Here is a 12,492-nt window from a genome sequence, read left to right on the forward strand (position 1 = left end):
CTATCGTCTCATATCCAACGTGTGCTGGTTGAATAATGGTTAATAACAACAGCTAAATTTGAGAAGAGAGTTTGGTCCTTAAACAATAACGGACTCATAAACGCACAGGGATCGGTGGGGGGGAGTTAGCGCAGTATTTCCTTATGTTTTCAGCGGTTTGCGTGAATACTGAGTTCGTTAAATGCAAACTTTCACGAGAAAAAGAGAAAGTAAATGTACGAGCGTGCCACGCATTTTCAGATTTTTTCTGGTTTTTGAAAGAATCTATGTGTTTAGCTAAGCCTTGTATTAACTACTGCGCCATATGTCAAACGTAAATTATAGATAGGTTATGCAAGTGATCTGGGAAACGTCAGTGGCACGAAGATTGTCGAGCACACCTGCAGCAACTCCGATCTCATAACGATGAATAAACTTTGTCGGTCACGTGATTATCATTTCTAAACATTGTTGGAAGAAGAAAACAATTAATATTTTATTAGAAAGTGTCAAACAATTCAGGAACACTTTTTTTTCCGTTACTGTAAGTGCTGGCCTCCTTTTCAATGGCGTATAACAACGTGATGTTATTTTTCCTTTTTCTAAAATCCACAACGTTGATCGCCAGAGGAAACTCCGACTTAGATTCTCGTTCATCATATATCAAAACACAGGAAAACAAGAAACTCATGGGATTCGTTGTTAAGAGGTTTGATTCTCCCACTTTGTTATCGTGTAGTCGACAATGTCTAACAAATTTGTGGTGTTCGTCGATAAACTTCAAGTTTTCCTTAAAGAAGGACGACAAAGGAACTTGTGAGCTGAACAAGCACGATATCTCCGTTTTAAACGAAAACGTTTACTTTGATGACCGCGATGGAGTCACTTTCTCACTTCTTCTAAGGGTAATTTACCTTGTGTTGCTTTCAGTATTTAAAATAATTATACATAATTTGTCATCTTTAGCTGAATTAATTCAAAGTAGTTATTTAACTTTCGTAGTATCTTAAAAACCGCAAGGTTGAGCACCTACCCGCAAAAATTGAACAATAACTTTGAAGTAATCCTCAATTAATCAAAACGAGACACTATATGAAGGTAGAGTTCGGAAAAAAATAAAAGTCATCTAGCCCTAAATAATATTGTAAGCCAAAATTTACCTTTTAATGATAAGACTGAATTTTCAGGCCCTAATTTCGTCGCGAAAAATTGTACTAAAACTCGATCAGACTGTTTTGAAGTCAATCCTAATTTCCGGCGTTATCTAGCTATGATTTTTGAGAAGGATAATGCGGTTATTGTGATAGAATCTTCCATTAATTCACTCCTTGTGGCTTAATATATCCTGAAATTAAAGCTTAGGGAGACACAATAGTGCATGATAATTTGCAATTTCCCAACTGAGCTCTTTTTGTATGTTAATTGCTTCATTTTCGAAGATATTTTGTTTATGGTACGTGATGTGGTTTGAAGTTTACAGAATAAATTAATAAATTAGAGCATTAGATGAAAAGAACAATTCCCTTTCATAGAACATAAATGACAAACTTCAACTTTTAATTATTTTTGTGTAAAGAACCCTCCCTTTGTAATAAGTTCATTGATAATTTTTCGGGCGATTCGGACATGCTGCCGGAAAGAGAAGAAAAAGCTGCTCTTCCTTTTTTTCATTTCCTACCAAAAAGAATGGCTCTATTGTTATTATACATACGAAAAGAATTAAGTTCCTTGGCAAAATAAATGGATTTTAGTTTACTTTTCGACGGCTGTTCAGAGATCATGTCATGTTAGACCGGCCGGTATCAAAATTCATCTGGCCTCCTCGTAGCTTCTAAATAACGTCTGACACTTCACCATTACACCTTAGAGCCATACTATTTTTGGTATTTTTGTTCTCAAGGGAAGATATCCCAACGACTCCCGAATTGTTTTTTCGAAATTAGTCAGTTTGTCACCCTTTTCCGCCTGATTTTTCTTGGTGATGGAAATACGGATGTTGTTACTGCATATAAAATGCAAGTAGCATAAAAAGCAGCTTAATTAATGAGATACGGGGCTGAGTGGTTTGGCTTTCTAGTTAATTCAACAGAAGCACGAGAATTCTGTCAAAAGTGTATTTCATTCCATAAACCTTACGTTGTTCTCCAACAACGACGACTTTGAAGGAACATCCTCGATATCTCTAGATCTGCTGTTGAAGAAAGTGTTAATTCTGAGAGAGCTACATCCACAGTACTCAAGGAGATACATTTCGTCCTAACAGAGGCCGTTTGTAAAAATAGCACCGTGAAAACCAGTATTAAAAACGATCAAGTCTTTGTCACTAGTTAACTAACTCAATAATGAGTGTTCCCCATATCAATCATTCAAAAGAAACACAATTATTCCAGTCTGCAGCTGCTTCACTACCTAATGCGTTTCGAGACAAACATTTTATTCTTTAAAAAGAAATTTAATTCAGTCAACTTTCTTTGTTATGCTACATTAAATATCGCCCCAATATCACAGCCAGAGGTTTTTCTCTCAGCACTTATACAATCCCCATGCAGCCAAACAATGTATTCTTGGTAAAAATGGTTTTCAATCTTTCAGTTTCCCCTGTCGTATTGCGATTAACTTAAATCCACAATGCTAACGTTCCCGTAACCTCTTATATTGAAAATGAATAGAATTTCGTTAAAAATATTGGAATATTTAACTCAAAACACTGAAAGAGTTATCATTGTGGTGGAACGATGAAAACCCTACTGCGCTCTCTTTCAAGACCAAGGATAAAACACTCAAACGTCGATAAATATTTTATTTCTTTTCGCATTATGAAAACGTACTCTTTTCTATTGTTTCATAGCAGATATCACATGGATACAATGACGTACTGCTTATCATAACATAACTTTTTTAATAAAAAAATTTTTTTTTCAAAAGATTTGAATAAAGTCTCAGTTATATTAGTAAATTAAAAAATTAAAGCCCTGCATGGAAAGTAAATTCGCCATATTGAAAAATTCAGTTGCTATGACGATACTGTTCTCTTCACATGTAGCAATATCAATGTTGTGTTCCCTGCGCGCATTGACGATAGCATGTCTAGAAACAGGAGAAATTCTGGTTTGCTGGGTAGCTCAGCCTGTTAACCATCACGTTGACCGTTTGCTAGCCAAGGGAGGATAAATTATCATCTCTTACGAGCGATTTATATTACGAGTGTTCTTTATATTCGCTAGGGATGTCAGATGACCAGTTGCCTTAATGGTGGTTCCTGTCTTCCCGACGAAAAAAGGCAAACATTCTCGTGCGCTTGCCAACAACCTTGGATCGGGGAAAGATGTCACGTGATTAGTCTTGGCGCATGCGGTGAGGGTGAATGGACGCTGGTTATGAAAATGAACGGTTCACAGGTATATAGCTACAAGTTTAGTACCAAATTATTTTAGACTGATAGGCTGTAATGTTCTCAAATTTAACTCGCCATGGACAACGTAAGTGTGCAGGGTTTATTTAAAAGTATTCGCACTGATCCATCAACAACCGTACAAGCGATGCCTAAGATATATAAACAGCAAGGTTTTTTCGGTCTGTTGATGTGACCCTTTCTTGTATATTGTTGCTGATTAGGGAACTTTTCATTACGATTCTAAACTTTGGAGCAACAACGAAACCTTCAATATTGACGGAGGAAAGACTGGGTTTGACTCAGAAGAGACCAAGTTACCGACCTATTGGAACACATCCTTCACCAAGATCTGTCTCGGCATGAAGATCGGACAAAGAATTAACTTCATACTCGTCAACAAGCAGGCTAGTTCCCTCTATTCATTAATCGCCGATGGAAATGGTCGTACGACCTCATTGGGTCGTGACACGTGGAAGAAGCTGATCGGCTCGAGGGCATCATTACAGTCTAATTGCGACCAAGAGGGGTTTAATGTGAAATGTGATGGACCAGGAAGACCGAAAGCTCGCATTGGAATCCTTGGAAATAACGAGAACGACTGTAGTACTTGTGACTCCAGAATTGGGTTTGGTACAGGAGGAAAACACGATGATTCCAACACTTGCGGAAACGAAGCGAAATATGGTAATACACATATTAAAGCGATGGGATACATCTTGGTACAATGAGAGAAGACGAAACGATGGAGATGTGATTCAAAGGTGTATTGCATCCTTCCTTCGTTCAATTTGACATATGTCACAATCACAATGCTGTTCCTAAAGGTCTTCGTTCCCTCAGCAAATGCCTGGAGGACAGGACCCTCCGCTCCGCATCCATTCCACTGAACAGGGGTAAAAGATAGGCCTGTACTGTGCTCATCCAGTAAATGTTGCCTATTTCTTTATTGCTTAAGCTCGCCACTGAACGAGGCAAATTGTCGTTTTTTTCTAAAAAAAGTATGCGGCGACTGACAGTTTTTTGTCTTTCTCTAAATTCATTAGTATCTGTTTTTCTACGAAATAAGGATAGCGAAAGGTACAGCAACTTTTAGGTGGTCAAAAACGCGATTTATAGAGTACGATATTTACCTAATTGCAGGAAATTAACGCTTCATAAATTCAGGTGAACTTGGAAATTTTTCGTCGGTATAAATTTTGCTTTTTCGCCTCAAGCTCCCGATTGAATCGAGTTTTATTTGTTTTTTGTAAAATTCATAACAAAAGCTAAAATTTAACTTCTTAACACGGTATAGATACGCTGATATCATAGAATGTAAATAGCACTCGAGTTTTTTGCCCTTGAACTAATAGAGGATAGTTTAAGCTCTCTTGCCTTGAAGCTAAACCACGTAATAAATTCCCCAAGCTCTCAATTAAATCGAGATTTTTTTGTTTTTTGTAAAATACGCAACAAAAGCTAAAGTTCAACTTTCTGACACATTGTAGATACGCTTGTATTTTAGACTGTAAATAGCACTCGAGATTATTGCCCTTCAACTAAGAGAGGATTTGCTCCCATGCCTTGAACCTCGACCATGCGATAAATTTCCCAACTCTCGATTAACTCGAGATCTTTTTTTTGTTTTTTGTAAAATTCGTGACAAGAGCTAAAATGCAACATTCTCAGTAACACAGTGTATATATGCTCGTATCATAAACTGCTGGTAGCACTCGAGATTTTTACCCTTGAACTAAGAGAAGATATCGTCTCTTGTCTTCAACCCCCGATTATGGAATAATTCCATAAATTTTTATTTTATAAACACTGTGTATGTGTTGTGGACTTTTGCAATAAAGTTGTCTTCATACTCAATCTGTTTCTTTTTACTGAACGTTTATCATTTTGAATCTTTGCTCCAACAATTAAAAGTGCTCTCAGCACAATGTTTGTCTTTGACTCTTTACTGAATACTTGATAAGTGTTTTCAAAATGGTAACTGTAATTTACCACAATATATACTGAATCAATGAAAATTAAGGCGAGGTTATGAAGAGAAGGGTGATCAAAAATTCTTAAAGGTTAAAAAGACCATGACGAATTTAGCTTTTGTGGAAAGACATAATTGGACGAGACGGAGCCTCGTTTTGAAATTAATTATGGCGTCAGAGCGGTTCACAAGTCCTCAAAAGAAGCTGTAAGGGAAAATGATAAACCAATTATACTGAAAAAGTCATCGAAAGAACTAGAATATTGTGAACAGTTATCAGATTTTGTTTGGTAATGAGATTGCCAACGACAACAGAATTTCTGATGTTTTTCTTGTTTCAAACGGCCGCAATTGTCGCCTCGGAAGGGAACTGGAAATCTCGCTATTTTCACTTCAAATTGCAGACAAACACTCAGCTTGTGGGATACGTTGTCAAACGGTTTGATTCTCGCGGTTTGTTATCGTGCAGTCGAGAATGTGTAAAGAATTTATGGTGTTCTTCCACAAACTTCAAGTTGTCTTCCGAGAAGGATGGTGAAGGGGCTTGTGAACTGAACGAGCACGACATCGCTGTTGTTGATGAACCCATCAAGTTTGTTGACCAGAAGGGAGTAGTTTTCTCACTACTACTAAAGGTGATTTAGCTCCTACGAGATTTTTATCTTAAGAAGTGCACTTTACAAAAGCATCATCATCTTAAGTTCACGTTTGATTTTACCGGAACTTTTTAATCACTGTTGACTTCCATCGCTTGCTTGGAGCCTCAGTACTATTGTCGTAGAAAGCTTACTGAGTTCTTGCCTTCCAAACTGTCTAGGATGCAATTGTGGACATTTTTCTTTTGGCAATGTGTTTACAAATTTTCAAAGAAAATAATTATTTGATGAAAAAGAGAAAAATGATTTTGGAATAATGGTGACCGATATGAGAGTAAATCTTTCATTCAAAAATTTCATTTACAATAAAAAAAAACTTCATAAAGCATCCCATCCATTAAGTAAACCTTTTGTTTGTAGAGCACCTTTTCTCATATTTGATTTAATAAGTTTAACCGAATCTTTACAGCTTGTAGAATAAACAATAATCCATCGTTATATGTTCTTTGAAATTCCTTTGACATTGAAAGGTTTAATTAACACCCTTGTATCTCTCCTTTTCTACCGTTTCTTTCACTCCCTTATTTTTGGAATGATAATGATCAAGGATAAAGACTGGCGCCGCTGACTTACATCAATTGGAAACACGAAAAGCGATGAAGCTTGCTCACAGCGGGAGGACTTTGGAGAGCTGGACTCGCAAGTTGTTTTGTCCCGAGTTCCTACAAGTGCATACTTGAAACCTCCTTGTGTTTCTCGTTCGAATAACTTCGGCCTAGCTACCTTTGAGTGCTATTTAAACACTGTCGAGAGTAAATAGATATGTTTTTTTCAAAAGAATGGTGAGAAATAAAAAAAATTATAACAATTATTAGAACACAAATAAATCCAGCGGAAATACAGTGGGATACAAAAATTGGAAATTTTTGGACCTCTCCGTTTCTTGAAACTCATGGATTAATAATAAATTTAACACTGATAAGGCGTATATATTCATTTATATATACTCATATTATCATTCAAGCCTTCTTCCCAATAACATATGTATTCAATTATTTCAATCATTTTCTTTTTCACCGTATTTTTTAAAAAATTCTATAACAAGTTCTTTCCTTAATCACAACTTTTTGTAATATTGTTATGATATATCATATTTCAATGTTGTTTCATTTGATTTCCTTCAGGGATGTTTGTTTTCTGGCTGCTTCAACGGAGGTTCGTGTTTGCCCAACGGGGAAAAACAAACATATTCATGCTCGTGTAAGCTTCCTTGGACCGGAGACAGATGTGATATTAAAATGAGTGCGTGATTCTAAATTTTCTTCATAAATGGATCCTAAACTTTGCTTAAAAATACGAAGTGAAATTAGTAACTTACCATAGATGTTTCAAAGCTCTGGTTTTGGAGAAAAAAAAACCAAACAAAACAACAAGGAATCGTGATTTAAAGGAAAGGCGACACCGAGTCAAAAAAAGGAACAAATAATTACAGTTCAATATACCCCGGATGATAAGATTGCTTGATTGTGAATTCGAAGTTAAACTATGCTCTTGTTGTTTTTAATATTTCAGCGGCAACGACATGCAAGGAAATATATGACAACAAATTGTAAGTTATACTCTAGAAATATTTATATTAACACTTCTCTTCCGATATTCTTCATTTAAATCTCTGGTCTGATAAACACATCTTGTAATAATAATTTACCATTACATTGTATTTTTAAATGCTGTAAAAAAAGCCATCATCGTGCTCATCTAAAACATTTAGATATGCCCAGAGAATAATATTAGCTTTTAGCCAAATTCTCATTCAGCCTACAGTTTTTGTTCCTTTTATTTGCATTTCCAGTGCCAATGACAACAGAGCTTACCCCCTACAAGTGGATTCTAGGAGTTTTTTTGTTTATTGTCACCTAACCAGCCTTGGCGCATGCGGTGAAGGAGGCTGGACGCTGGTTATGAAAATAGATGGCTCTAAGGTGCATACCTGGTTGTTTGTTTTGCTTATCTGTTTGTCTGTTTGTTCATAAGTTTTTTTAAACAGTTTTGTTTTGTGTTGTTATTATTGTTTTATTGCAGTAGAAGCATCACTAACTACACTGAACATGATTACATCATCAAGAGATATTAGAAAATTATATCATTCCATAAACAACTTCAAAGATAAACATTCTCAAATAATTTATCAAGTCAAAGTAAATGGTATTCCGGGAGTAAAGTTAATTGGCTGGTGGTTTGCTGGAATATCTTAGACGAGTTTAAATAGACAATGAATGGGATGTCCACGTAACCAAAATTTGCGATTCAGGGTGGGTTACTTCAAGATCCTCCCGGGATCTCTTAGAATAAGAATGCTCTGAGAAAAGGACTGGGGGAGAGGCAGTGGCATAAGGGTTAGTGCGCCGAGATCCGGATCGAGAGGTCTGGGATCGACACCTGACAGGGTAATTGGGCTGTTTTCTCTGACAACACACTTTACTCTCACAGTCTCTCTCTACCCAGGGGTGGAAATGGGTACCGGCGAGGAAGGAGTCCTGATGAAATGCTGGGGGGTAACCTTGCGATAGACTAGCATCCTATCCAGGGAGGGAGGGGTGATACTCGTAGTTGATTCTTACCATGAAAACCGGGATAAACATAAGCTACGGCTGGGTGGAACTCATGGCCCAAGTATGGACTAAGGAAAGGACTATTTGATAGTTTCAATCTCTTGCTGTTATTATCTCTCATACCTTTTGTTGATCACCAGCTAACTTTTCATTACGATGCAAATATCTGGAGCAATAAGGAAACCTTGAGCCTGGATGGCGGAAAGACTGGCTTTGACTCACAGGAGACCAAGTTACCGACTTATTGGAACACATCTTTCACAAGGATCTGTCTCGGTATGAAAATCAGTGAACAGAACAACTTCATTCCTATAGACAAGTCGGCTAGCTCACTGTATTCACTAATCGCAGACGGAACATACCGCGCTACTTCCCTGGGTCGAGACGCGTGGAAGAAACTGATTGGTTCACAGGCCTCTTTGCAGCTCAATTGCAACAAAGAGGGGTTTAATGTTCGTAGTTTCAGATATGACAGGTCTAAGGCAAGGATTGGAATTATTAGTAATAACGAGAATGATTGTCGGAGTGCAGATTCAAGAATTGGTTTTGGAACTGGGGGCTCCCCTTCCAACGAACTCACTTGTGGAAATCGAGCCAGATTTGCAGACGATGATAATGGCGACAAATTTATCACAGCCATGGGGTATATTCTAGTGCAGTGACACCGTATTCCAAAGAGTCCAGCTCCTAATTAACACTTTGTACCCAAACGTTTTTTGTCATCTCAGTATGTACATAGAATGACCGAGACAATAAAATGGTATATATTGCTTTGAGAAGGAAAACTGAAGAAAATTATGCTTCCAAACAAATGCAGTGAGTTTTTCTTGAAAACAAGAAAAGGGACGGGACGAGTGTAAGAGCCTTTTTTGGATTAGAGCTTAGGGTCTTCAGTTTTCAGTTAGACATTCGGCCGGCACAATGCAACCTGGCGAGGGGGACAAGGTTTAATTCATACCATTATCATTTATATCATTTTCAGGGAGGAGGCTGAATTTGTGGTAGTTTTAGTCATGCAGTCAGACGATCAGAGAAGGTGATCTCTATAGTGACCCTTCTTCTACTAGCGTTAGTCGTTTCGCCCAGAATTCGTCGCGGTCGTCTTCGGACCCTGCCAGCATGACCCTTCTCTTTCCGCTCGCTCGGTGATCGTGTTGAAGCCAGGTTTTCAAAAACAATGAATTAACGCAGACGATAAAAACACCTTTCCTAAATATTTCAATCTAACATTCTTCACTTCCGAAGCATGCAGAGCAGCAAATGATTAGAATTTCTCTATAACTTGCCAAATTTCCACAACAGAACTAACAGTCTGACGAAAGTATAAATAAGCAATGAACATATACAGCATTCAGTTCTAAAACTCATTTTAAGGTTCTTTAAGGTTCAGGTCTCTATTGACTTTGGATATCTACTCATAAGACATATGTAGCTTGATATATGAGAAAGTTAAAACGAGAGTTTTTTCGATAAAACAAGGTACTTTGCTAAAGCAGCTTCACCAAAACAACAAGAAGATCAACTGTTTCAGATCACTTTAATTTTTGGCAATATATCATTAAGAACAAGACTGAGCTGTGCGATGTAAAACAATCTTCTTTATACCAATCAAGTTTTGCATGTGATCGATCGATCTTTCTTTGACCCAAATGTCACAAATTAATATGATTGGGGACAGTGCTATGTGTAAATTCCTTCTAACGAAGATATGGTAGATTGGTCCATAAGCTCAAGTTATCTATAGCTTTCCCGGTTTTTTTTTTCGGCAAAAAAAGATCTGCTTTGTTAACGCTCAATTCAACGTTCTGCAAAGACAAAAAAAACTCTTAAAGATGTCTGTTTGGAAGACAGAAAAACATGATGTTGCACTTTCTATTTGTAAGCCGTTTGACGTCAGATCATATTTAGATAAACAGGAAGATTTTGTTTTTTACAATTAATCACGGCTTCTGAGAGGGATGTGTATAATAAGTACCTCCGTAAGCAACATAACTGTTTTGCCGAGCAATGAAACATCTCACAAAATAGGTCTATCGATTTAAAGATGTCGGCTGATGTTATGCAAAATAATCCCAAACTATGCTTGCGAACCATCAAATAGTATTTGTAGAGGGAGATATTAGTTTGTCTAGCTAGAGTGTGCTTATCAGTAAGGTTCTTGTTTAAAGCCGCACCATACTTTAAGACAGAGATATGAATTCCGGTTTCTAAGTTGAAACGACTGCCACACCCTAACCTTATCAAACAAATCTGGTGCACAGAAGACAAAGGATTTCAATGGAAGGGAGCTTACTAACACAATATCCCATGCAAAAATAGTCAAAGATCAATACAGCTGCCGTAATTTCTTCCGCCATACACACCTTAAAACCGATACAATAAGCCCACTGAGCGAGTAATGACGTTAGTACCACAACCTCAATGGCAATTTGCCACCCACGCAAAGACTACATTCATAGCAGAAGATATAATGCGATTAGAAAAGAGTTCTAGAGTGTTGGATTAACCAATCTGTTGGAACCTGTTCTTACTTGGTTGATCAATCGTAGAAAGATTCTAGCCGGATGCAAGATAGGTTTTGTCTTCATGTATCCCTTGCAGCGATAGAGAAGAATGTGGCAAGACAAAAGCAAACAAAAGAAATAAGGAAAAAGGCCAACCGCAAACGAATTAGTCGTCATTCTGATATCGTCGGAAACAAATTGTATATAAAGTTCTTTGCTGAATCACAACTTTTTATTATATTTTTATGATGTATCATATTTCAATTTTAATTCATTTGATTTCCTTTAGGGATGTTTGTTCTCTGGCTGCCTCAACAGAGGTTCGTGTTTCCCCAATAAGGAAAAACAAACACATTCATGCTCGTGTAAGCTTCCTTAGACGGGAGACATATGTGATATTCAAATGAGTACGTCATTCTAAATTTCTTTCAAAATAAATCCTAAACTTTGCTGAAAAATGCGAAGTGAGGTTAATAGCCTACCATAGATGTTCCAAACTCTGGCTTTAGAAGAAAAAAAACAGCAACAAGGAATAACGATTTAAAGGAAAAGGCACCGAGTCGAAAAAAGCAATAAATGATTATAAATCAACATTGCCAGGATGATAACATTGCATACTTGCGTATTAGAAGTAAGAGCACACTCTTCATGTTATTAATCTTGCAGCGGCAAAGACATGCAGGAAATATACGACAAGAGACTGTAAGTTACATTCAAGACATATTAGTATTATCACTGCTCGTCCGATGTCCTTGATGACAATTTCTGATCTGATATGCAGTTCTTGTAAGAACACTTTCCCATTCTATTTTTTCTATCTAATACTGTAAACAAGTAGTCATCGTGGTCATCAAAGATGGCAAAAGCGTAAGAACATACTCAAAGCGAGAAAATTAAACAATTAGCGATTACAATAGACTAGAATTTGCTTCTAGTCAAGTTCTTATTCAGCCTACAGTCTTCGTTTTTTTAATTTGCATTTCCAGTGCCAAAGAAAACAGCGCTTACTCCCTACAAGTGGATTCTGGGAGTTTTCTTGTTTTTTGTCACCTAACCAGCCTTGGCGCATGCATATATGCCCTAGTCATGAAAATAGATGGCTCTAAGGTGTATACCTGGTAGTTAGTTTTGCTTATCCGTTTGTTGGTTTGTTTATGGGTTTTTTCTAATAGTTTTGTTTTCTGTTGTTATTAAGATTTTATTGCAGCAGAAGCATCACAAACCACACTAAACATGACTACATCATCAAGAGATATTAGAAAATTATATTATTCCGTAAACAACTTCAAAGATAACCATGAAATGATTTATCAAGTCAAAGTAAATAGTATTCCGGGAGTAAAGTTAATTGGCTGATGGTTTGCTCGAATGTCTTAGACGATTTTAAATAGACACTGAATGGAATGTCCACGTAACCAAAATTTGCAATTCAGTGTGG

At 37.0% G+C, this 12,492-nt stretch overlaps 2 protein-coding genes across 2 annotated transcripts; both read left to right on the top strand.

The window, feature by feature from the left end:
- Positions 1-496: 496 nt before the first annotated feature.
- LOC131783446 (uncharacterized) lies at positions 497-5,134 on the top strand. Its single transcript, XM_059100204.2, has 3 exons — positions 497-884; positions 3,204-3,377; positions 3,595-5,134. Exons 1-3 carry the CDS (start codon positions 546-548, stop codon positions 4,099-4,101), a joined length of 1,020 nt encoding a protein of 339 aa, XP_058956187.2. The 5' UTR covers positions 497-545; the 3' UTR covers positions 4,102-5,134.
- A 527-nt stretch (positions 5,135-5,661) lies between these two features.
- Positions 5,662-9,212, top strand: LOC131783447 (uncharacterized). The gene is made up of 5 exons (XM_059100205.2): positions 5,662-5,977; positions 7,123-7,240; positions 7,511-7,547; positions 7,791-7,920; positions 8,691-9,212. The coding sequence occupies exons 1-5, from the start codon at positions 5,666-5,668 to the stop codon at positions 9,210-9,212; spliced, it is 1,119 nt and encodes a 372-aa protein (XP_058956188.2). The 5' UTR covers positions 5,662-5,665.
- The last annotated feature ends 3,280 nt before the right edge of the window (positions 9,213-12,492 follow it).

The sequence above is a fragment of the Pocillopora verrucosa genome, chromosome 6 (assembly GCF_036669915.1).
Source record: "Pocillopora verrucosa isolate sample1 chromosome 6, ASM3666991v2, whole genome shotgun sequence".
In the NCBI taxonomy this organism is placed as follows: Eukaryota; Metazoa; Cnidaria; class Anthozoa; order Scleractinia; family Pocilloporidae; genus Pocillopora; species Pocillopora verrucosa.